Source organism: Macrobrachium rosenbergii, chromosome 37, assembly GCF_040412425.1.
Source record: "Macrobrachium rosenbergii isolate ZJJX-2024 chromosome 37, ASM4041242v1, whole genome shotgun sequence".
Taxonomy (NCBI): domain Eukaryota; kingdom Metazoa; phylum Arthropoda; class Malacostraca; order Decapoda; family Palaemonidae; genus Macrobrachium; species Macrobrachium rosenbergii.
This window is the reverse complement of record NC_089777.1, coordinates 17,099,037-17,125,380: the sequence shown is the minus strand read 5'-3', so window position 1 is coordinate 17,125,380 and position 26,344 is coordinate 17,099,037. Positions and strand designations below refer to the sequence as shown.

The following is a 26,344-nucleotide window of genomic DNA, read 5'->3' as shown; positions in this document are numbered from 1 at the left end:
TTATATTTGTAAATTGATTTGATAAATTAGCAAGTCATTAAAAGTTTGGTGTTGTGCATTAGAACTATTGATAATTATGCAAACTTCCATAAATAAATTCTGATGACATTCTTATATCTTGGAATTGAAAACACTGGCTTATTTTAAAACATATGTAACTAGTGCTTTTCCACAGTTGTGTAGCAGAAAATAACCAGATTTAAGTATTCCCAGGTAGAGAAAATGTTTAATCTGCTCCTATGACATGATATAAAATTTGATGCAGAAATGATGTTTACTGAACTTAAGTGCAAAATAATGAAAATTTATATAAGAACAGGTCAAAACAAGAAAATATTCATATTGTACAGGAGACAAAAGTCATTACAAGGAATACAACAGCTGCAGCTAGAATCGCATAATATACTTGTAGAAAGAACACCATTGTGCCATGCAAGCCAAAGTTGTAGTACAGGGTGGGGGTGATTAAAAAAATTTTTTTCAGTTAGGTGTAGGCTACTTGCCATAACAATAAGTGTTTTTAGTTTATCACATTTAAAAATAACTGAGAACACTGCTGGCATGCAGTGCCAAGTTTGAACACATTAAAATTTTTCAGTATCAGAATTGTGACAATATGATAAAATGTTTATTAGTAATTGAAGGAACATTTTCTAAAATATTGGATTTTTGTTCTGGCTTCTGTTGCAAATTAAACCATTCATTATGAGTAAAGTACAACTATATATTTTTATCTTGCTCTTCTTATAATTTTTGACAACTAGGCAGACAATCGTCCAACTTTCTCTCTTCCCATGAAATGGAAAAGATTTGCTTGTTTTGAAATGTAAATTTCAAATTACTCTATTGTAAGGACAGAAGTTTTTTAAGATTTTCTTATCTTTGGAAAACTAGTGATAGAGGCAAAAATATCTTTTCTAGTCTTCCAAAAAAGATAAAACATATTCTCTTGAAATGTGGTGTGAAAGGAAAAGTAACAAGATGAATCAGAATAAAAAAAGAGGGATAGTCAGTTCAGAAGGTAATTGTGAAATTACTGCCGAAGGAAAGCCACTTACTAGGAATGCAGCAAGTGCAAGTTGCACCAGCACATAGGGTTGCATCAGTGGTGCCAGTACATACATAGGTACTTAATCTATTGTAGCAGGAACCCCCTTTAGCAGCGCACATGCTGCCATTTCCACAGACTGCAAGTTCTTCAAAGAAAAATTTCACTCAGATTTATTCACTGTTACATCACAGTGGATGATAAAGTAGATCACATATAGAGCTGATGGTGAACATTATACAGATTTGCAATGAATAGATTTTTAAATCTTAAAATATTATGCATAAAGTATAGTAAAAAAATTACCATGTAAATGGAATGAACAGTGTACTGTATTATATAAATATTGGGATTTTGTCAATCATTACTAAGAATTGTCAATTATTATGAGAAATAACTATAATGCACTTCAAGTTTTTTCATTTCATTGTCTATTAACAGTTGAGAAGACATTCATGAGAACTTCCCTCTTCCCATTAGAGAGAAAGTATTGGCTGTTTTGAAACATGACTGGAAATATAGATTTGAAATTTTGTATTTGAAGGCGATGAAAGTGTTTGAGTCTTTAGCGTTTAATGTATCATTAAAAGAAAAATCTTGAACAAGAAACAAAAAAGAAAATTAGGCTAAAGTAAAATAGGCCTCAGTTGAGGCTGTTGCTTACGTCCAATGCAGCAGGCACAATTTGTGTTGTTGCATAATGCAGGGAATGTATTGCCATTGCATACATGGCTGCTTGTCACGTCATAACAGTAACCCTTATTGTAGGTGCAGCCATCAGTTGGTGTACAGACTGTGAATGCATCAAGGATTTCATTCATTTAGGTTTACAGTATTGGTCATTATTTTCCTAAGACACTCATCCATAAATAACATAATTTGTAGTTTTTAATTAATGCGCTAAATTTAAAGCCAGTGCTGCTGCTCTGTGGCAAGTACATTTAAAAACCCAAAATGAAACTCTTGGGATATAAAATGATTTAGGTTAATATGGTAAAATATAAGGTCATAAGTGAGGAAGAAGTTGCATAGGTAATTTTTTGAGAGAAAAAAAACTAAATTTACTTAAAAAGAAAGGTGTCATATACTGTACTCATTCTTACAATGAACTCTAATTCTAGTTGACCTTTTTGACATTTGCAGAACCTTCAAAACATCTTTTGACAAATTTCTGAACGCTACTGCTGGAAGCAATCATCTGTTGACTAGTTTACAGTGATTTTTGGAAGAGCCAGGGTGTTTGTAATTCACTCTTTCAGTTTCCATTGTTCAGCAGAAATGCCTTGATTCTCTTTGTGAAGTTTACATGATTGGTCCGTTGCGTAGTGAGAGAGATGCAGTTACTTTTAAAATCCTCCCCTTTCTTGTGTGAGAGTCATTACCATGCAGTTATTAAGCAATGATTTTCATAGTCTTGTAGGTAGCTCAGCAAAACTTCATGGTGTCAGACTACTTGGAAATACTTTTTCCTAGCAGCTTTACATGTTTGTTTCTTTGTTATTTTTCTTACATAGTTTAGTCTATTCTTTACTTCTGTACTTTGTTTTCTTTAATGGGCTGCCTTCACTAATGGAGCCCAAGGCTTTGCAACTTAGTTAATGATAATAATGATAATAATAATAATAATAATAATAATAATAATAATAATAATAATGTTATTGAGGATGATTTTTTAACAAAATTCTTATATAACTATGGACAAAAAAAAATAATAGAGGGATATATAGATTTTTAGACAAGGTATTCAAAGTGTAAGACTCCTCTATGGAAACACCTTTTAATTTGTTAAATTTTGAAACTTCTCTTTGAGGTTTTCTTTGATTTATCCTTATAGAGGTTCACTGACTCACCTCCTGGACTGCAGCAGGCACAGGTATCTCCAAGGCATTCGGTGGAGTCAATTGCACCATTGCAGCTACTCCAGTTTGCAGGTTTCATGCATGATCCACCACTACTATCACACCCAGGCAGTTGGATACAGAGAGAAGTATCTGAAAAGATGAATAGTAGTGATGTCATGGATTGCTCACATGCAGTCACTAAAATCTTTCAATCTGTTTATGATTATTTGATAGTAACAGAAATATACTTGGAAATGCAGAGCATGATTGTACATTAAACATGTCAGTGTAGCCTATGACAAGTATCATTTGAGCATTATGGAGAATGCCCTATCGCATTCGTTTTGTGAGAAGAAATATTTCCAAAAGTTTTTTGTACAAAGAGAAAAATATTACTCTGATGTGCAAAGAAAATGCACATTGTCATTATACTTCTGATGAACCAGATTTTCAGATTCTTGAGTTGACTGTAAAATAATGAGAAAATGTTCTGGAAAAAGAGAGAAAAAGGCATTCCAAGTGTAAAGAAAGTAGAGCCTTGGTTAGGTTAGTGACTTACCATTAATACAACAATGACAGTTTGCTTCACTGCATCCTTGATTGTAGATAGTGCCTGAGCATGAGTAGGTACTCTGATTGTAGTAGCAGTAGCCGTTGTTGTTAGAACACTTGGTATTAGGTGTACAATCTGAGAGTTGGAGAGAATATGAGGTCATTTAAGTTCAAAATCAATGTCATTTTATATTGTATACTTTAGCTTTGGCCTTTGTTTTAATCAGTATCCCTTTAAATATGATTGTAATGCGTAGGTTAATATCCTGTATGGTGTTCAGTAAAGCAATAGGTTCTGTGTAGGTCCCTCACCGTCATAGGTTACAAAATAAAACTGACAGTGAAACTAATTTGATATGAAAGTTGAAAACTAGGCTACATAATGGAAGAATGATTTGAGGGATGGACTTTCGAAATTGATGAGTATGCCAGGAAACTCCATAATAATGAAACAAGTGTTCTGAACCTTTAGCTTTTAAGTAATTACATATTTATGTGTGTGTGTGTGTGTGTGTCTGAGAGAGAGAGAGAGAGAGAGAGAGAGAGAGAGAGAGAGAGAGAGAGAGAGAGAGAGAGAGACCGTAGATTAGCCTATGCGTGGATTAATATATTATAAGGGGAAGGTAAACATGTATTGAAAATCTTGTTACATTCTATCTTTCAAGTGTAGTAGGCTATATTGACTCACCCTTGCAACAAGTACAATTGTTTCCAAGGCAACTTTGTTCATCAGGTATGCCAAAGCAACTTGTTGATATTTTGGAATCTTTCATACATATGCCATTGGGACCACCACATTCAGGTAATTCGACACAGGCATTGGGATCTGAAAAGACAGATAGCAGTGATATTAATAATACACATGATAGATACAGAGATAATATGCACTAGGAATGTTGCCAAAAAACTCCTTCTCAGTTCTGGAAGAACATTATGAGTGGATGAAAATTTTATCACATGAATGCTCCCACATAGGCTAGCTATGGTAAAGTATCCCAAAATGAATCCTTATGGGAAAAGCAAAAAGAAATGTTTTTTAATAAAATCTCTGACCTTTAAATAGAAGTAGAAAGAAATTATCGTTAACACAGAGCCACTCACCTGGGAAACAACAAGAACAGGTTGTTCCATCGCACCCATCGTCATACTGGGTTCCACTGCATATAGGCTATGACCACTATTGATATTGAAGCAGTAACCGTTGTTGTTCTGGCAGATGGGTTTTGGTGTACAAGCTGAGGTTGGATGAAGAAGTGTGAAATTTAATTGAGTTTACACTCACTGTATGCATTGTCACTCTGCTGTTGTTTTTAATATATCCTTAATGAATTTTACAATTCATTTGACTTAGGGGTCAGTGCCCTAAAGAAATTTTGGAAACATCATTGAATTAAACAATAATTTAACAGAATACTGAATAATAAACCATGAAAAATTTATTCAGTTTTGGAAGGTTGTCATTTTAGTAATTATTCTGGTTTAAATTAAAGAGTGATGAAGAAGTGTTTAAAATGAAAGCTGCTATTCTATACATTTTAGAACAGGATAAGCAGTTGGTTATCATTTTGCCCCATACTTATTTTTCGACTATATGTACTTGAATTTACTGAAGTCCAGCCATATAGGCTAGTTCTAGAGATTTAGGCTATATGCCTTTAGGCATGGCAATTTCTCTTCCTTGTTGTGATTATTTTACAATATTTATTTTAATTTAGTTTGAATAATAACACAGAAAATTGACTAATTAATACCAAAAATAAGAGATGCTGTTTAGCTTTGAAGGCGATGTACAGTTGGAAATCCTTAGCCGAGTTATTTTCTTGCAAGAGAATTCTTTATAGGCAATGAGCATATAAAAAGGAAGTAGGCGTATAGGAAGTATTTGTAAGACTGTATTATTAGGTAGTTAGACATACAACTGGTTGTGCAGAATTCCCTTTGCAATCAGATACATTGTTCACATTCATTGTATCCCAGTTTTGGAAGTTGTCATTTGTCAAATAATAGTTATTCTCTGTAACTCACCTCCTGGCTTGCAACAGGCACAATCAGTGCCAAGGCAGTCAGTTGAGTCAACCTCACCATTACAAGTATTCCAGCTTGTTGGTTTCATGCATGATCCGCCAGCGCTCTCACAGTCTGGTAATTTAATGCAGAGGGAAGTATCTGAAAAGTAAATAACAGTTAAAACACAATAGATGTACACAATTTAATGGTGAACATCTGAAATGCTGTGTATGAGTTGAATATGGGATCAGTAGACTTAGCCATAGATATAAGGCCCAATTTGAATAGTTTGTAATTCAGTTTTATCACGTATTCTTTGAGTGTGATAGGAAAAGTTTATGTTCTTGATATATGACATGTGACAAGAAAATAGGCAAAAGGAAAAGTTATATGATTCTTGGAAGTCGATATTTTCGAGGATACAGAGTTTTTGAAAGGTAAAGATAAGAACATTGTAGAACATGAGGAATTGGTATTTCAGATGCAAAGAAAATGATGCCTTAGTTCAGTAACCTACCATTAATACAACAATAACAGTTTTCTTCACTGCATCCTTGTTTGTAGATGGTACCTGGGCACGAGTAGGCACTCTGATTGTAGTAGCAAAAGCCTCCATTGTTAGAACACTGGTTATTAGGTGTACAATCTGAGAGTTGAAGAGAACAGGAAGAGCCATTTAAGTTAAGTTTAAAATCATTTCATGTTATTTTATATTGTATACTTAATCTTTGACCTTTGTATTAACATCTGCATGGATATAAATGACAGAAAAATGCTTGGCATTCAGCTTTTGACACACACACACACATACTGTATATGTATATATATTTGACATATATATATATATATATATATATATATATATATATATATATGTTATATATATATATATATATATATATATATATATATATATGTATATGTGTGTGTGTGTGTTTTATGTTTGTGTGAGCGTGCATAGATTATATATAGATATATTAGATAAGGGAAAGAAAATGTAATGAAAATCATGTTGAATTGCATCCTTCAGGTGTAGTGCAATATACTCACCCTTGCAACAAGTACATTGTTTCCAAGGCAACTTGGTTCATCAGGTATGCCAAAGCAACTTGTTGATATTTCGGAATCTTTCATACATATGCCATTGGGACCACCACATTCAGGTAATTCGACACAAGCATTGGGATCTGAAAAAACAGATAGCAGTGATATTACCATTACACATGACAGATACAGAGATAATATGCACAAGAAATGTTGCCAGAAAACTCCTCAGTTCCGGGAGAACATTATGTATAAGATTGGGTAAATATTTTATCTGTTTCACAGATTAAGATAAGATTTTATCATACGAATGCCCCTGCATAGCTATGGTAAAGTATCCAAAAATGAATCTCCTTAAAAAAGGACAATGTTTGATCCATTGTTAGGTGGTAAGAAAGTTGGTGTGCATTGGGAGAAGCAAAGAGAAAAGTTTTTTAATAAAATCTCTGACCTTTGAATAGGAGTAGAAAGAAATTATCGTTAACATAGAGCCACTTACCCGGGAAACAACAAGAACAGGTTGTTCCATCACACCCGTCGTCATACTGGGTTCCACTGCATGAATGACCACTATTGATATTGAAGCAGTAACCGTTGTTGTCCTGGCAGATGGGTTTTGGTGTACAAGCTGAGGATGGATGAAGAAGTGTGAAATTTAATTTAATTTTTACGCGTTGTAATATGCCATTGTAACTCTGCTGTTGTTTTAATATATCCTTTTATTTTACAACTCATTTGACTCAATGGTGAGTTCCTTAAAGAAATTTTGGAAACATCCTCGAAATAAACAATGATTTAACAGAATACAGAATAATAAACCATGAAAAATATATTCAGTTTTGGAAGGTAAAGCCACTTTAGTAATTAGGCATATACTGTATTAAAATTAAAAGGTTATAAAGAAGTGTTTGATTTGAAAGCTGCTATTCTATGCATATTTTAGCAGTATAAACAGTGGTTTATCCTTTTGCGTCATGCTTATTTTTCAATTATATGTATGTGACTTTTACTGAGGCCTAGCCATATAGTTCTAGAGATGTATATGCCATTCATATGTGGCAGTTTCTCTTTGTTGTGGTTATTTGGAAATTTTGCAATATTTATTTTCTTACAATAGTTTAAGTGATAACACAGAAAACTGGTTTATTAATACCAAAAGCAAGAGACGTTCTTTAGCTTTGATGACAATGTGCAATTTAAAAACCTTAGCTGAGTTATATTTGTTCTTAGATATTTTCTTATAAGAGAATTCTTGATATGCAATGAGCTTATAAAAAGGAAGTGGGTGTATATGAAATTTTGTATGACTATATTATTAGATAGATAATTATTCATACCAGGTTGTGTAGAATTCCCTTTTGCAATTAAATACATTGTTCACATTCATTGTATCCCAGTTTTGGAAGTTTTCATTCATTAAATAATTGTTATTCTTTGTAACTTACCTCCTGGCTTGCAACAGGCACAATCAGTGCCAAGGCAGTCAGTTGAGTCAACCTCACCATTACAAGAATTCCAGCTTGTTGGTTTCATGCATGTTCCATTAGCGCTATCACAGTCAGGTAAATGAATACAGATTGAAGTATCTGAAAAGATGAATAACAGTTAAACCACAGTAGATGTACTGTACACAGTTTTATGGTGAACTACTGAAATGCTGTGTATGAGTTAAATATGGTATCAGTAGACTTACCAATTTATATAGCTTGTAATTCAATTTATCACACAGCTTTTGAGTGTGATAGGAAAAGTTTGTGTTTTTGAGATATGACAAGAAAATAGGCAAAAGGAAAAATGATATACTTCTGGGAAATCAATATTTTGAAGGATCTAGAATTGTTGAAAAGTAAAGATAAGCACGTTGTAGAGCACGAGGAGTTGGTATTTCAGATGCAAAGAAAATGATACCTTAGTTCAGTAACCTACCATTAATACAACAATAACAGTTTTCTTCACTGCATCCTTGTTTGTAGATAGTGCCTGAGCACGAGTAGGTACTCTGATTGTAGTAGCAAAAGCCTTCGTTGATAGAACACTGGGTATTAGGTGTACAATCTGAGAGAGAGAACAGGAAGAGTCATTTAAGTTAGTTTTAAAATGATTTCTTTGACCTTTGTAATAGTATCTGTTTGGATATAATCGTATCGGAAAAATACTTTGACTTTCAGGTTGACAAACATATATATACATGTGGGTGCGTGAGTGTTTGTGTGTGTGTGTGCGCGTGCGTGCCTGAGTGTTTGTGTGTGTGTGTGTATGTGTGTTTTATGTTTGTGTGATCGTGCATAGATTATATATGGATATGCGTAATATAAAAGGGAAGGGAAGATGTAATGAAAATCTTGCTGAATTGCATCCTTCAGGTGTATTACATCAGACTCACCCTTGCAACAAGTACAGTTGTTTCCAAGGCAACTTGGTTCATCAGGTATGCCAAAGCAACTTGTTGATATTTCGGAATCTTTCATACATGTGCCATTGGGACCACCACATTCAGGTAATTCGACACAAGCATTGGTATCTGAAAAGACAGATAGCAGTGATATTACTAATGCACATGATAGATACAGAAATAGTATGTGCAAGGAATATTGCAAAAAACTTGAGATCTGAAAGAACATTATATATAAGAGTGGATAAAAATTTTATCTATTGCACAAATGTGAAGATAAGATTTTATCATGAATGCTCCTGTATAGTTCTGGTAAAGTATCCAAAAATGAATCCCTTTAGAAAAAGACAACATTTAATCTGTTGGTAGGTGATGAGAAAATAGGTGTGCATTGGGAGAAGCAGAGAGAAAAGTTTTTTAATAAAATCTCTGACCCTTGCATAGAATTAGAAAAAATTAATGTTAACATAGGGCCACTCACCCGTGAAACAACAAGAACAGGTTGTTCCATCACACCCATCATCATACTGGATTCCAGTGCATACATGACCACTATTGACATTGAAGCAATAACCTTTGTTGTCCTGGCAGATGGGTTTTGGTGTACAAGCTGAGGATGGATGAAGAAGTGTGATATTTAATTTAATTTTTACATGTTGAAATATGCCATTGTAACTGCTGTTGTTTTAATATATCCTTTAATTTTGCAACTCATTTGACTTAGGGGTGAGTTCCTTAAAGAAATTCTGGAAACATCATTGAATTAAACAATAATTTAACAGAATACAGAATTATATGCAATGAAAAATATATTCAAGTTTGGAAAGTTAAGCCATTTTAATAATTAGGCCTATACTGCATTAAATTAAAAGGTGGTAAAAAAGTGTTTGAAATGAAAGCTGTTATTCTATGCATATTGCAGCAGTACAAACAGTGGTTTATCATTTTGCCCCATACTTATTTTTCAGTTATATATAGCCTATGTGACTGTTACTGAGATGTAGCCATATAGTTCTAGAGATGTAGGCTATATGCCATTCAGGCATGGCAGTTTCATTTTGTTGTTAAGATATTTGGGAATTTTACAATAATTTCTTAATTTAGTTTAAATGTTAACACAGAAAAGTGATTAATTGATACCAAAAGTAAGAGACGTTGTTTAGCTTTGATAGTAGTGTGCAATTTAAAATCGGTAGCTGAGTTATATTTGTTTTCAGATATTTTCTTTAAGAGAAATCTTGATATGCAGTGAGCTTATAAAAAGGAAGTAGGTGTATATAAAATATTTGTATGACTATATTATTAGATAGATATTTATTCATACACCTGGTTGTGTAGAATTCCCTTTTGCAATTAAATACATTGTTCACATTCATTGTATCCCAGTTTTGGATGTTTTCATTCATTAAATAATTGTTATTCTTTGTAACTTACCTCCTGGCTTGCAACAGGCACAATCAGTGCCAAGGCAGTCAGTTGAATCAACCTCACCATTACAAGAATTCCAGCTTGCTGGTTTCATGCATGTTCCATTAGCGCTATCACAGTCAGGTAAATGAATACAGATTGAAGTATCTGGAAAGATGAATAACAGTTAAACCACAATAAATGTAGTGTACACGGTTTTATGGTGAACTTCTGAAATGCTGTGTATGAGTTAAATATGGCATCACTAGACTTACAAATTTATATAGTTTGTAATTCAGTTTTATCATGTATCTTTTGAGAGTGATAGGAAAATTTTATGTTTTTGAGATATGACAAGAAAATAGGCAAAAGGAAAAATGATATACTTCTGGGAAATCAATATTTTGAAGGATCTAGAATTGTTGAAAAGTAAAGATAAGCACGTTGTAGAGCATGAGGAATTGGTATTTCAGGTGCAAAGAAAATGATGCCTTAGTTAAGTAACCTACCATTAATACAACAGTGACAGTTTGCTTCACTGCATCCTTGTTTGTAGATAGTGCCTGAGCACGAGTAGGTACTCTGATTGTAGTAGCAAAAGCCTCCGTTGTTAGAACACTGGGTATTAGGTGTACAATCTGAGAGTTAGAGAGAACAGGAAGATTCATTTAAGTTAGGTTTAAACTCATTTCATGTTATTTTATACTGTATACTTAATCATTGACCTTTGTATCAATATCCGTTTGGATATAATCATGTCCGAAAAATACTTGACTTTCAGGTTGACAAATTACTTATATGTATATATATGTGTGTGTGTGTTTTATGTTTGTGTGATCGTTCATAGATTATATATGGATATATGTAATATAAAAGGGAAGGGAAAATGTAATGAAGATCTTGCTGAATTGCATCCTTCAAGTGTATTACATCAGACTCACCCTTGCAACAAGTACAGTTGTTTCCAAGGCAACTTGGTTCATCAGGTATGCCAAAGCAATTTGTTGATATTTCGGAATCTTTCATACATGTGCCGTTGGGACCACCACATTCAGGTAATTCGACACAAGCATTGGTATCTGAAAAGACAGATAGCAGTGATATTACTCATACACATGATATACAGAAATAGTATGCACAAGGAATATTGCAAAAAACTCCTGAGTTCTGGAAGAACATTATATACAAGAGTGGATATAAATTTTATCTATTGCACAAATGAAGATAAGATTTTATCATACGAATGCTCCTGTATAGTTCTGGTAAAGTATCCAAAAATTAATCCCCTTAGAAAAGGACAACGTTTAATCCGTTGGTAGGTGATAAGAAAATAGGTGTGCATTGGGAGAAGCAGAGAGAAAAGTGTTTTAATAAAACCTCTGACCCTTGCATAGAAGTAGAAAAAATTATTGTTAACATAGAGCCACTCACCCGTGAAACAACAAGAACAGGTTGTTCCATCACACCCATCATCATACTGGATTCCAGTGCATACATGACCACTATTGACATTGAAGCAATAACCGTTGTTGTCCTGGCAGATGGGTTTTGGTGTACAAGCTGAGGATGGATGAAGAAGTATGATATTTAATTTAATTTTTACATGTTGTAATATGCCATTGTAGCTGCTGTTGTTTTAATATATGCTTTTATTTTACAACTCATATGACTCAGGGGTGAGTTCCTTAAAGAAATTTTGGAAACATCATTGAATTAAACAATAATTTAACAGAATACAGAATTATATGCAGTGAAAAATATATTCAAGTGTGGAAAGTTAAGCCATTTCAATAATTAGGCCTATACTGCATTAAATTAAAAGGTGATAAAAAAAAAGTTTGAAATGAAAGCTGTTATTCTATGCATAGCCTACTGTAGCAGTACAAACAGTGGTTTATCATTTTGCCCCATACTTATTTCACAGTATATATATATATATATATATATATATATATATATATATATATATATATATATATATATATATATATATATATATATATATATATATATATATATATATATATATATATGTGTGTGACTTTTACTGAGATGCAGCCATATAGTTTTAGAGATGTATATGCCATTCAGGCTTGGCAGTTTCATTTTGTTGTGATTATTTGGGAATTTTGCAATATTTATTTTCTTGATTTAGCTTAAATGATAACACAGAAAACTGATTAATTGATACCAAAAGAAAGAAAGTTAATTATACCTTAGCTTAACCAGACCACTGAGCTGATTAACAGCTCTCCTAGGGCTGGCCCGAAGGATTAGATTTATTTTACGTGGCTAAGAACCAATTGGTTACCTAGCAACGGGACCTACAGCTTATTGTGGAGTCCGAACCACATTATAAATTACCTAGAAATTAATTTCTATCACCAGAAATAAATTCCTCTAATTCTTCATTGGCCGGCCGGAGACTCGAACTCGGGCTTAGCAGAGTGCTAGCCGAGAACTCTACCGACTCGTCCAACGAGGAATTACCAAAAGAAAGAGATATTGTTTAGCTTTGATGGCAGTGTGCAATTTAAAATCCTTAGCTGAGTTATATTTCTTTTTAGATATTTTCTTGTAAGAGAATTCTTGATATGCAGTGAGCTTATAAAAAGGAAGTAGGTGTATGTGAAATATTTATATGACTATATTATTAGATAGATAATTACTCATACACCTGGTTGTGTAGAATTCCCTTTTGCAATTAAATACATTGTTCACATTCATTGTATCCCAGTTTTGGAAGTTTTCATTCATTAAATAATTGTTATTCTTTGTAACTTACCTCCTGGCTTGCAACAGGCACAATCAGTGCCAAGGCAGTCAGTTGAGTCAACCTCACCATTACAAGAATTCCAGCTTGTTGGATTCATGCATGATCCTCCAGCGCTTTCACAGTCAGGTAATTTAATACAGAGGGAAGTATCTGAAAAGATAAATAACAGTTAAAACACAATAGATGTACTGTACACAGTTTATTGTGAACTTCTGAAATGCTGTGTATGAGTTAAATATGGTATCACTAGACTTACCAATTTATGTAGTTTGTATTTTAAGTTTTATCACGTATCTTTTGAGAGTGATAGGAAAAGTTTGTGTTCTTGAGATATGGCAAGAAAATAGGCAAAAGGAAAAATGATATACTTCTGGGAAATCAATATTTTCAAGGTTCTCAGTTTTTGAAAAGTGAAGATAATGAAGATAAGAACATTGTAGAGCATGGGGAGTTGGTATTTCAGATGCAAAGAAAATGATGCTTTAAGTAACTTACCATTAATACAACAGTGACAGTTTGCTTCACCACATCCTTGTTTGTAGATAGTGCCTGGGCACGAGTAGGCACTCTGATTGTAGTAGCAAAAGCCGTCGTTGTTAGAACACTGGGTATTAGGTGTACAATCTGAAAGTTGGAGTGAACACGAGTCATTTGAGTTGAAGTTTAAAATCGTTTAATGTTATTTTATACTGTATACTTATTCTTTGACCTTTGTATTAGTATCTGTTAAATATGAAGACACTTTGATTGTAGTAGCAATAGCCATTATTGAGTATTTTGTGTACAATCTGAGAGGTGGAGAGAACATGAGTCACTTGGGTTTAAAAGCATATCATGTTATTTTGTATTGTATACAGAATGTCAGGCCTTTGTATTAGTATCTCTTAACTTATGATTGTAATGCACAAAAGCTTTTATGGCTTTCAGCAGAGCAAGAGGTTCTGGGTAGTGCCCTTATGATCGTAGTTTACAAAATGGGACTGGCAATAAAACTAATTTGGTATGAATATGAAAAACTATACAACTCAATCGAAGAAGGAATTGAGCGATGGACTTTCGATATTAACAAATATGCCAAGAAACTCCAAAATAATGAATGCGAAGTACTGAACTTTTAGCTTTTGACTAACTATATTGTATATATATATATATACATATATTTATATATTTGTGCAGTTTCATAAATTATATATAGATATATGTATTAAAAAATGGAAGAGAAAATGTACTGAAAATTTTTTTAATTATATCCTTCAAGTGTAGTGCAAGAGACTCACCCTTGCAACAAGTACACTGGTTTCCGAGGCAACTTGGTTCATCAGGTATGCCAAAGCAACTTGTTGATATTACGGAGTCTTTCATACATGTGCTACTGTTGCCACTACATTCAGGTAATTGGACACAAGCATTGGGATCTGAAAAGAAAGACAGCAGTGGTGTTGTTGATACTTGCAGAGATGCTCAAGGAATGTAGACAAAAAATCCTAAATGCTGGAAGAACTGCATGTAAAGTGAACAGTTTGGGTTGTGCTAGGAACCCATGAAAAGCCACAGTTAATGTTATATATAAGAATAGATGAAAATGTTTTCTGTTTTGTAAACAATGACTGTGCCCTGTCATACAAATGCTTTTGCACAGCTGTGGTAATCTATCTCAAACTGAATCCAATGAGAAATAAGTAAAAAATGCGCCGAAGTTTCTTCAGCGCAACCGAGTTTTCTGTACATCGTATAATGCTCTATGAAACTTTCAGCCACGGTCCGTTGGTGTCCTCAGCCACGGCCCATGAAAATCTTAGCCGTGGCCCAAGAAACTTAGCCATGGTCTCGGTGGTGGTCTATGTTGTTGGTACCTATAGCGGTGCCATAAGTACGATTATGGCGACTTTAACCTTAAATAAAATAAAAACAACTGAGGCTGGAGGGCCTGCAATTTGGTAAGTTTGATGATTGGAGGGTGGATGATCAACATACCAATTTGCAGCCTTCTAGCTTCGGTAGTTTTTAAGATCTGAGGGCGGACAGGAAAAGTGCGGACGGACAGACAAAGCCGTCAAAACAGTTTTCTTTTACAAAAAAACCAAAAGCAAACGTGAAATCTGTAGGTAGGTGATAAGAAAATAGGTATGCAATGAGAGAACCAGAGACAAGTGATTTGTAATAACTCCCTGGCATTGAATAACATCAGAAAATGATGAGATTATCTTTAATGTAGAGCCACTTACCTGGGAAACAACAAGCACAGTTTTGTCCATTACATCCAGCAGGGTACGTGGTTCCACTGCATGTATGACCACTAGTGGTATCGAAGCAGTAACCGTTGTTGTTCTGACAGATGGGATTTGGTGTGCAAGCTGAGGGTGGAAAAAAAGTGGTAAATTTATTTTGATTTGCACTCATTGTAGTATGCCATTGTCACAATGCTGTTGTTTTTGGTATATCCTTTAATTTTACAACTGAATTGACTTTGTGTTGAGTAACTTAAAGAAATTTCGGAAACATCATTGAATTAAAAATTAATGTTAACAGACTACAGAATTATAAAAATTTAATATATATAATGTTAAGCATTGAAAGGGAAGTCATTTAAGTAATTATATTGAAGTGAAAATGTGATGAAGATTTTGAAATGAAAGCTGGGTCTTTACTCTTTTTAACAGTGAACCATGGTTTATCATTTTGCCAGATATTTATTTTTTCACTTTAACGACGCTAATTTTACAGGGGTCTCTTTTTACAGTTCTAGAGATAAATATGTCATACATTCATGGCAAATTCTCTTCGTTGTTACAGTAATTTGGAAATTTTTGCAATACTGAATACCTCGTTTAACTTAGAAGACAATTTGCAATTTGAAATCCTTAGGCTGTATTAGTATTTTAGATATTTTCATATAACAGAACTACTTATGTGCTGTGAACATATAATGAGATAGGTTTATATGAAATATTTGCAACATTAGTCAGGTAAATGGACATTCATATGGAAGCACAGAAGTCCCTTTGCAATTAAATACACTGCACATTGTGTCCCACCTTTGGAAGCTGTCATTTATCTGAGTATTCTTATTCTCTGCAACTCACCTCCTGGCTTACAACAGGCACAATTAGTGCCAAGGCAGTCAGTTGAGTCAATTGCACCATTGCAAGTACTCCAGCTTGTTTGTTTCATGCACGATCCACCAGCGGTCTCGCATGTAGGTAATTTAATACAGATGGAAGTATCTGAAAAGATGAATGGCATTTAAAACACAATGAATGCACACGAGTACATGCTAAGCTTCTGAAGTACTCTACTGTGTTTTGAGCTACGTATGTTAGCACCAGACTTACTCATAGATAAGGACTCAATTTGTACCATATACATTTCGTTTTTTATCCTTCATTTTTTGAGAGTGGTAGGTGTAATGCAGAAGCTCTGTGTTCCAGCTTAAAATTTTTGCAGGGAGAGGAAAAGATTTCTTTCTTGAGATTTGACGTGAAAATAGGCAAAAAGTTATTTATATACATCTAGTGAATCAGTATTTTAATGGTTGCAGAGCTTTGAATAATAAAAGTTAGGAACTTGTAGAATGTGAAAGACTGGGATTTAAGTTGCCAAAAAATGAAGGCTTTGGTAAGTGACTTACCAGAAACACAACAGTAACATTGAGATTCACTGCAACCTTGTTTGTAGATAGTGCCAGAGCACTGGTATGTACTCAGGCTGTTGTAGCAATAGCCACTAGCATCAGCGCACTGCTGATTTCGTGTGCAATCTGAGAATTCGAGAGAAAGTAAAGATTAATACAAGTTTAACATTACCGTGGACCCCGTGCCTATTTGCAGTTCTGGATTCGCGGCTTCACCTATTTGCGGATTTCTGTGTGGAACATACATGGACATTATTCGCGAAAAATTCGCTTATTCGCGGTATTTTTCATAGAGAAATATTCACAAATTACTGTACTTTCATATTTTCGTGACTAAATGCATTTTTTGTGATAAAACTATTAAAATATTCAGGTATAAGCATTTTTAGAGGGGTTTTTGGTGTTTTGAACTATCAATATAGGCAATTATAACGTTTTTAGAGGGGCTTTTAAGTACTCGCATATGCATCCCCGGTCGACTATATTTCATCTTATTTTTAATCGTGCACTTAATCCTTGAACTTTTGAATAGTTACTGTGTCTTTACATATGTTCCTGCAGTATAAAAATCGTTTTAGGGTTACAGAAAAGCAAGAGGTGTTATGTAGTGCCCTTACTGTCGTAGGTTACATAGTGGAACTGTCAATAATACTAGGTTAGTAAGGATATCAAAAGGTTAGCAACTGCATGAAAGAAGGATTTGCGAGATGGACTTTTTAAAATTGACGAATAGGGTAAGGCAAGAAATTTCAAAATGTTTAAAGTGCCTATTCTGTACTTTCAGTTTTTAACTGATTTTAATATATATATATATATATATATATATATATATATATATATATATATATATATATATATATATATATATATATATATATATATATATATATATATATATATATATATATTTGTGTACACATGTAGCCTATTTGTGTTTGGAAATCATTTGTATTAGCAGCAGCCTCTGCTAGCAATACACTGCTGATTTCGTGTAAAGACTGAGGATTCGGGAGAAAATAAGGATGAAATTTATCACGATTTTATGGTGTTTTCAGTTTTACACGTATCCTTTACTTATGTAGCAGTCATCATCTCTGAACAGAGATTAGGTATAGGTATGTACATTGTGAATGGAATGAAGAAAAAAAATCTCAATTCTTGTTGAATCCTATCGTTAGTTTTTCCGACTCACCTTTGCAACAAGTGCAACCAGTTCCGAGGCAACTTGATTTGTCAAGTATGCCATAGCAACTCCCTGAGTTAGTTTCTTTGATACACGTTCCATTTGTGCCACATGAAGCTAATTTGATACATGTTGTGGTATCTGAAAAGACAGGTAGCCATGATATTACTAATTCGCACGGCTATATTATCATTATTATTATTATTATTATTATTATTATTATTATTATTATTATTATTATTATTATTATTATTATTATTATTATTATTATTATTATTATTATTATTATTATTATTATTATTATTATTATTATTATTATTATTATTATTATTATACAGAAGATGAACCCTATTCATATGGAACAAGCCAACAGGTGACACTGACTTGAAATTCAAGCTTCCAAAGAGTATGGTGTTCATTCGAAAGAAGTAATAGAAGGTAAAAATCGGAAATCCAGAAAGAGATCAATCATTTGGAAAACAGATGAATTAACAAATTAATTAATAAAAATGCAAATAAATGATTAAAATACAAGGAGAATTATTAAAATACAAGGTGTGGGGAATAAAGGACCTCTGGAACTGAGAAGTTCGACAACGAGGCACATTTACTGCATACCGGTGGTGCTGTTCAGCAAATCTGGTTGCTCTTGGCAGGAAAAGAGTATCAGGGAACAATTGTGAATGTGAAAGGTACAGATATAATTGGAATCGTGTTAGGAATATTGATGAAAAAATAATTCTAATTGCTGGGAAGGAAGGTGCGTAAATTAAACAATTTGTGTTGTGTTAGGAACATATTGAAGCTATAGTTAATATTATATATAAGAATGAAAAAAAATCCTTTTTATAAAGGAAAGCAGGTCTTATTTTACATATGCTGTGTAGCTGTTGGGGAAAACTAGGTAGGTGATGGGAATATGTAGATGTATATTGGAAGACCCACTTGTAATAATTTCTATTGCCCTTGAATTGGAAAGTAGTGAAAGCATCGCTGATGTTGAGCCACTTACTCGGGAAACAACAAGCGCAGTTCAGTCCGTCACATCCATCATCATATGTGGTTCCATTGCATGTTTGATTACTGGTGGTATCGTAGCAGTAACCACCGTTGTTCTGACAGGTGGGGGTTGTTGTACAAGCTGCGAATACATCAACTCAAGTATTAACATTCCATTCGTGATACTATCCCTGAGGAAGCTGTTGTTCAATGCCAGTGTAGTTATAAATCTTAGAAGGAATTATTTTTACACATCTGTTTTGAACTGTGCTAAATCTACTAAAACCGAGGGCATCATAAGAAAGCTGGCAAGCAAATTAGCTAGTTCTAGTTTTCCAGTTCACTTATCACCAGATGAAGAAAGCCTGCGTTTACTTGGAACTATATTTTAGATTCTCAGGATTCTTTGAAAGTTCTGAGGATAGGTTCTTCATACAAACGGTGGATTTTCTAATCATTTTCGTGATAACTTGGAAAGCCTTGCATCGTTTATTCGATTGATTAAATCTTGTAACGAGGGAGAAAATGCTAGTTTAAAATCAAAACTAAAAAGCTACTGCTTAGCCTTGAAAGCCTTTGCAAAGTTCAAAATCCTAAGCTAAATTTTATTGAATTGAAGATATATTCTTACCAAAGCAACAATTACCCCAGTGCATTCATATTAGATAAATGGATAGATAGGTGGACAGACAGACATACAGGCTACCTTACTCACCTCCTGGCTTGCAACAAGCGCAGTTTGTTCCATAGCAGCCAGTTGTGTCAATTGAACCATTACAAGTATTCCATTGTGCAGGTTTCATGCATTGGCCTTGGGCAGTGTCACAGTTAGGCTTTGGAATACAGATAGTAGGATCTGAAAAGGTCAGTAGTAGTAAAAATAACTCGGGAATAACACTAGTAAATGTGTTTTAATTCGTACGCATCAAATGTGTATTGGTTAAGTATGTTAACACAAAACTTATCTACAGAAACATGGCTCAGTTTGTGTGCTGTATACTTTGGTATGTCTCACGCAATTTTTGAATACTTTAATGAGGAATGAGTAGAAAGCCTATAATAGCCTATATTATGTTTGGGAAGTGATAACAATTGCGTATTCTTATCTAATTCTGCAAGGGTTGATTTATAGATATACATATATATTTACAGATATGATTATAGATCTTATATGAAACTCCTTTTAAACTTATTCATCTTTTTAGTTTCCTATTTCATTTTATCACGGCGTCAGTAACGTGAGTGTTTGACGTCAGTTTTAGCAGCCATAAATCAGTCACTCGCCTTTCAGGGGAAGATATACGTTATGATTATGTTATCTTCCCATGAAGAGGCGAGTCAGTCTTCATGATGTATGTTGAACGAATTGATGAAGAAATTGCTCATCTGAAGAACAAGGGATTTCAGCGCTCTCGACCCTTGAACAGGAAATAAAGACAAAGAAGTGTCCTCATTAAAAGAGAGCATCATTCAAATGGAAAAGGAAACACTGCTATTTTTTGTGAACAGTCACTCACCAGCAACGCAGCAAGCACAGTACATTTCTTTGCATCCTTCTGTATAGATAGTACCATTGCACGAATAGTTACTCTTTACGTTGAAGCAGACGCCGTTATTATTGATGCATCTCTGGAGACGTGTACAGACTGGAAATTTGAAAAAACGATTAATTTGATTCTCCTCTGTCATGCTGATGTTACTTTTCATTTTAGACGCATTCTAATGCGCGGTATCAGTCCTCGACCCTCCGTTCATATTATCTGTCTTCCATCTTACTTTCCTCAACCGTCTCCCAACAATCGATTCGTGTTGCAGCCTTTGGCCTAGATTTTATATTCCAATTCTGATAGTTTCATATATCACTGCCTCTTATTCTAGTGTAGCCTACAAAAAGTCTAGTAGTAATTGGTTTTTAGTGAGTAGCCTTGCTTTCCAAGATCGCGTCAAGGAGCTTCAGTAATATAACGGGGAGTTAAATAAGTATTTGGCTTTGTGCCCCTGGCATTATGGGAGAATTTCCTGGGAATATAAAATTTTTAGAACTGTTTTTCCACTTGGGCTTCAAAATGGTGAAGTAGTAAGCTGTGATGTTTCTAAGAAAAGCTATGAAAGTTTGGTAAAATATAAATACATTTTGTTGCTATTCGTGCTAGAGAACTGTCATTATAAAAAGAAAAAGCACAACATACGTCGAAATGACCACAGATTCCTCTGAACGTTGCTGTGATAGTAATTTAATAGCTAAGTCAAAATACTCACCGTTGAGTGAAGTGCTGGTAAATAACCCACAACTACACCTAATGCTTTTACTTACATATTGTAGGTTAAAAATATTTATAGCTTACAGTCTCCGGTAACCAAACAGATTGAGTTAAAAAATGTTCAACGAGAAGCAGTAATCACTGACATAACTAAGTACATAACGATTAAATTTGAATAATCATATGGAAATTAGTTTGGTGCTGCTAGTTTTTATTTTTCGTACAGAGATGATTCTTGTGTTATTGGAAAGCAGGAGATTTGATGTGAGATTATATATATATATATATATATATATATATATATATATATATATATATATATATATATATATATATATATATATATATATATATATATATATATATATATATATATATATTATATATTGTAGTTCAGTTGAAGAGAGGGTCGTAATGTGATGCTAATTCCATTTTACCTGAATTAAAGTTTTGACTTTCTGAGGATCACTTTTGGATTTTCAACCACGATTGACAGGGCCTTAAGGGCCTTGTAGTATTTCCGCGTACTGACGGAGTCACTTACTTGGTGTACAGCAAAAACAGCGTCCTGGTTTGCATCCGTCCTCCATCATATTCTCCAAGCCGCAGGTTTTATCTTTTTCATTGACGCAGTACCCCCCCGTTCGTGAGCATGCAGGTTGTATGGTGCAGTCTGGGAGTGAACAGAAAGGGATGATTGCATTTATAGTAGACAGAGCAGTATTATTAATGGAATAATTGCATTTATAGTAAACAAAGCAATATTATTGATTATTTAATAAAAAGAATTATGTCAGTCATAATGTTAAGGTCAGCTGTGAGTATCCACTTGCTTTTGTTCAAAGGTATTTATTCTTCTGTTTCCCATCCTTTCTGCAGCTAGAGATATCACCAGTAATTTTAGGTAAGTGCGCCATTGTGTAATCTATTACTCTACGTTTGAGGATCAGTAATCTGCATATATATATATATATATATATATATATATATATATATATATATATATATATATATATATATATATATATATATATATATATATATATATTATATATATATATATATATATATATATGATATAATATAATATATAATAGCCTAGTGGTCAAGTCGAATGTTTATAACTGTGCCTTAATCAAAGGCTGAGGTCCAAATCCTGGTAGGGTTAGATTCCCTTTTTCTTCCAAACTTTGTACCGTATGGAAAATGACAAACTGTTGGAACCTAAGGAACTGCTATGGAGTACAATAAGAAAAACCCCAAAACTTTTCGAAATGAAAGGGAAGTAGCCTATGCCTCAACCTGTGTAAATTTCGATCAGTGATTTTGTTGGTACGGGTGACTATTTCTTCCACACAGTTTTCCATCGTAAGGTTTGTCCTCTTGACTTCGCTTCCGAAAGAGTGAAGAGATCCAAGTCAGAGCGTCAAAGGAGTGTGTCTGATTTACTTACAGATCTGTTGCCGAATTGTACAGTCGGCCCCTCGAGACTAAAAGTGGCTTACCTGGGCTTCCCTGCAATAGGAACAAATGAAAAAAATGGCATTAGTTTTTTTGAGAAGATAAACAATGAAATTTTCTAGGAAGTAATGTCATGGAGAGTTTTGTGCGTACAGTAATGGACACAGATTTACCTGTTTGTGTCATTGCTTCATGATGTTAAGGTTTTTACAATAAAATTAAGTGAACTTGAAAAGAAAATTGTTTGCTGATGTTAAGCTTATGCATAACAAAATTAGCCTACGTGAGGTTGAAAACAAAATTACATACTTTTGAAGTTATGAGTTAACAAAATTGAATACCTGAAGGAGTAAGGACAGTGAATGACAGGCTGTTATAGATTAAAACACATATAACTGCCTGAATGTGTGATTGAAATGAGTAAAAAAAAATAAAAATAATGAAACAGGGAATTCACAAGAACTCGACTTTCCACACTGAAAAGTTCAGACGAGGAGAGGCAAAGTTAATATTGACACACTGATTTTAATCAGCTGGATTCGTAAACGTTTGCTCGTGCATTAAGCCATGACGTACTCAAAAATTATAAGTCATATTTTATTTGGACATATATTTTCTCGACAGTCTATAAATATAACGCTAGAACATATTCCAAGGGCTTAAATCTGCTGTCAGAGTAGCGTGAATTCGCGTCAGTGGATTTTAAGTCTTCGTTCTTACGCATAAAACTATTTTATGGTAAAGTTCGATCGAAAATGATGACGAGGATACGTGCCAAAGTGCCATTAGAAACAGCGTTGTTTGTCTGATGTTAAGTCGCGCATCTAGTATTTGATATTACTGGACCGCGTTGCGTTATTATCAGTCCAAAGAGGAGAGTTAAAAATAAAAACAAATTCCTGTTTGGCAATTGAAAGATCAGAAATGAATAAATGTACAGGGTTAAGGCAACGCTAACTCTCCAAGTTTCCCCAGATAACTTTGCAATATAAGTACATTCATTTTCACCGTACGATTCGGTGTTGCTAACAATGATTGTGAGGACATGCATAATTTACTGGCATCTCTTGAAGTTTCAAAAACCTTTGCATGAAATCTTTTCGACTCATTTCCATAAAAGCGGTGTTGCTTTGTTTTAGAGATTAACTCTTGAAGTTTCAAAACCCTTTAGACAAAATCTTTATGAGTTATTTCCAAAAAGCAGCGTTGCTTTGTTTTTTGAGAGTAACTCTTGAAGTTTCAAAAACTTTTACACGAAATCTTTTAGATTCATTTTGAAAAAAGCGGTTTTGCTTTGTTTTTGAGAATAACTTGAAGTTTCAAAAACCTTTACACAAAATCATTTAGAGTCATTTCCAAAAGTCGGCGTTGCTTTGTTTTTGAGAATAACTCTTGAAATTTCAAGAACCTTTACAGGAAATCTTTTAGACTCATTTCCAAAAAGCGGCGTTGCTTTGCTTTTGAGATTAACTCTTGAGATTTCAAAAATCTTTACACAAAATCTTTTAGACTCATTACCAAAAATGGGCGTTGCTTTGTTTTTGAGATTAATTCTTGAAGTTTCAAAAACATTTACACAAAATCTTTTAGACTCATTATCAAACATGGGCGTTGCTTTGTTTTTGAGATTAACTCTTGAAATTTCAAAAACCTTTGCACAAAATCTTTTAGACTCATTACCAAAAATGGGCAATGCTTTGTTTTTGAGATTAACCCTTGAAGTTTAAAAAACTTTTACACAAAAAGCGGCGTTGCTTTGTTTTTGAGATAAACTCTTGAAGGTTCAAAACCTTTTCACAAAATCTTTTAGAATCATTTCCAAAAATGGGCGTTGCTTTGTTTTTGAGAATAACTCTTGAAGTTTCAAAAACCTTTACACGAAATCTTTTAGACTCGTTTCCAAAAAGCGGCGTTGCTTTGTTTTTGAGATTAACTCTTGAAGTTGCAAAAACCTTTACACAAAATCTTTTAGACGTTTCATTTTGATTAAAAGTTGCAAAAACCTTTACACAAAATCTTTTAGACTCATTTTGAAAAAGCGGCGTTGCTTTGTTTTTGAGAATAACTCTTGAAGTTACAAAGACCTTTCCGACTTATTTCCAAATAGCGGCGTTGTTTTCCTTTTGAGAATAACTAGCTACCTGTCTCGGTAGAGTAAACTTAAAGAGTTCTTGCTTCACGAGTCGTGACGAGCAGAGACAGAGAGAGAGACTGACTGACAGAGTCAGAGATACTTACAGCCGCATCCAGCTCCGTGACGAGCGAAGTGGCGATGATCAGAAGCGCGACAAGAGTCCTCATGGCTGTCGTCGAAGTTGGTCGCCGTCTCCCTCGAGAGAGTAAACAGAAGGTCTGTTCAGATGTGCGGTCTCAGGACACAGTGAGATCGGGAGCTTTGGTCCGTACCAGAATGTGGCGAGCCAACCTACCCTGTCGACCTGCTGACCCACGACTGTGTTTTTATTAAGCCTTCCCTGTGTCTTTCAGCAGAGGGTAACCTTGGATTTGTGCACAGGTGCTGAAAGCACCGGTCGGCTATAAATCATTGTAGTGGCGATAATTATGACCGGCATGCGTTATTGGACTCTATTTGGCTCGAGGTGTAGAAAGTGGTATACAAAAGGGCGTTCCCTATTATTTTGTATCATGTAAATCAAAACAAAAGACAGATTCTCAAAGTCAGCTTAAAGTTGGTTTTCTTTATTTTTCAGTATATACCCATGAAGGGCAATACTCTCCTGAAAGCAGTAGGTATATATAATATATACCACAAAACTTAGGATATACTTTAGAACAGTTTTGAAATATTTTTTTTTTTTTTGGTCCAACCAATTACAAAAAATCAAGAAAAAATAAATCCATTAAAATCCTAGTGATATTTTAATTTCTAGAAAAAAGAAAGTAGAGTCAAATGAGAAATTAATTTGATATCCAGAAGAAAATAAAAATAAAACATCTGAAATGAGAATTGAAATGCTCCGAAATGAGATTCGTAACTTGCCACGTTACAGTTGTAAAGTTTTCAGGATAAATCTTCTTTAAATAAGTTACTGTTAAATTACTCGTGTTTTAGGAAATGTCAACTGGACCGCGGTTATTTTTTTTATCATCGAATATGTCGTCGCCCTCGTGGCATCTTGTAGTAGCCTAAGTATCCATTTACCTCTTGACCGGGCAAAAATATTATCGTTCCATGGATGAGGATATTACCAAATGGGCAATCCTTCATATTGCCGATAACGTGTTTGTCGTGTGAAGAGAATTTAGAGCGCCAGGCTGTATAGAGGAATTGCGCTGCTTATCTTTAGGTTTCATGTTCTGAATAATAATAATAATAATAATAATAATAATAATAATAATAATAATAATAATAATAATAATAATGATACTTTTTGATTGTCCACTCGTCAGTGGGGTATATAATTCAGGTGTGAGAAGGACTGTCGTGTTGATTGAGAAGTGTTCAGTACAGCCATTCATTTAGTCTGAAAACGAGTTGATATATTCGAAATTGTTAAGAAAAGTTTGTTTGAGATATATTATATATATATATATATATATATATATATATATATATATATATATATATATATATATATATATATATATATATATATATATATATATATATATATGTATATAATATATGTATGTATGTGTGTATATACTGTATATATATATAATATATATATAACATGGATATATATGTATATATTATGTATACATACATACATATATATAT

At 33.7% G+C, this 26,344-nt stretch overlaps 2 protein-coding genes across 4 annotated transcripts in view; one reads left to right on the top strand and one right to left on the bottom strand.

The window, feature by feature from the left end:
- Positions 1-26,344, top strand: part of LOC136825359 (uncharacterized) — an 87,252-nt gene that overhangs the window by 3,224 nt on the left and 57,684 nt on the right. The gene's annotated exons all lie outside the window — the stretch shown is intronic.
- Positions 1,713-21,813, bottom strand: LOC136825356 (neurogenic locus notch homolog protein 1-like). 2 transcript variants are annotated; one of them, XM_067081609.1, is made up of 25 exons: positions 21,686-21,813; positions 20,398-20,526; positions 19,596-19,736; positions 18,894-19,022; positions 17,891-18,022; positions 16,696-16,824; positions 16,151-16,291; positions 15,293-15,421; positions 14,345-14,482; positions 13,563-13,691; positions 13,077-13,217; positions 11,723-11,851; positions 11,233-11,370; positions 10,801-10,929; positions 10,319-10,459; positions 9,366-9,494; positions 8,876-9,013; positions 8,419-8,547; positions 7,938-8,078; positions 6,992-7,120; positions 6,499-6,635; positions 5,966-6,094; positions 5,467-5,607; positions 4,543-4,676; positions 4,248-4,267 (listed from the first exon to the last, which is right to left on the bottom strand). In XM_067081609.1, exons 1-23 carry the CDS (start codon positions 21,732-21,734, stop codon positions 5,551-5,553), a joined length of 2,913 nt encoding a protein of 970 aa, XP_066937710.1. In that variant the 5' UTR covers positions 21,735-21,813; the 3' UTR covers positions 4,248-4,267; positions 4,543-4,676; positions 5,467-5,550. The 2 variants fall into 2 exon arrangements, with proteins under 2 accessions (XP_066937708.1, XP_066937710.1); XM_067081607.1 differs by lacking the exons at positions 4,248-4,267; positions 4,543-4,676; positions 5,467-5,607; positions 5,966-6,094 and adding exons at positions 1,713-1,841; positions 2,899-3,039; positions 3,449-3,577.

Bases quoted from the DNA above. Each gene is read 5' to 3' on its own strand.
- LOC136825356 (XM_067081607.1), bottom strand. From the start codon at position 21,734: ATGATGGAGGACGGATGCAAACCAGGACGCTGTTTTTGCTGTACACCA. The intron at 16,292-16,695 runs GTAAGTCACTTA...TCATCTTTTCAG, and splicing joins ATGTTACTGTTGTGTTTCTG to ATACTTCCATCTGTATTAAA. The intron at 7,121-7,937 runs GTAAGTTACAAA...ATCCATCCTCAG, and splicing joins TGCCTGTTGCAAGCCAGGAG to CTTGTACACCAAAACCCATC.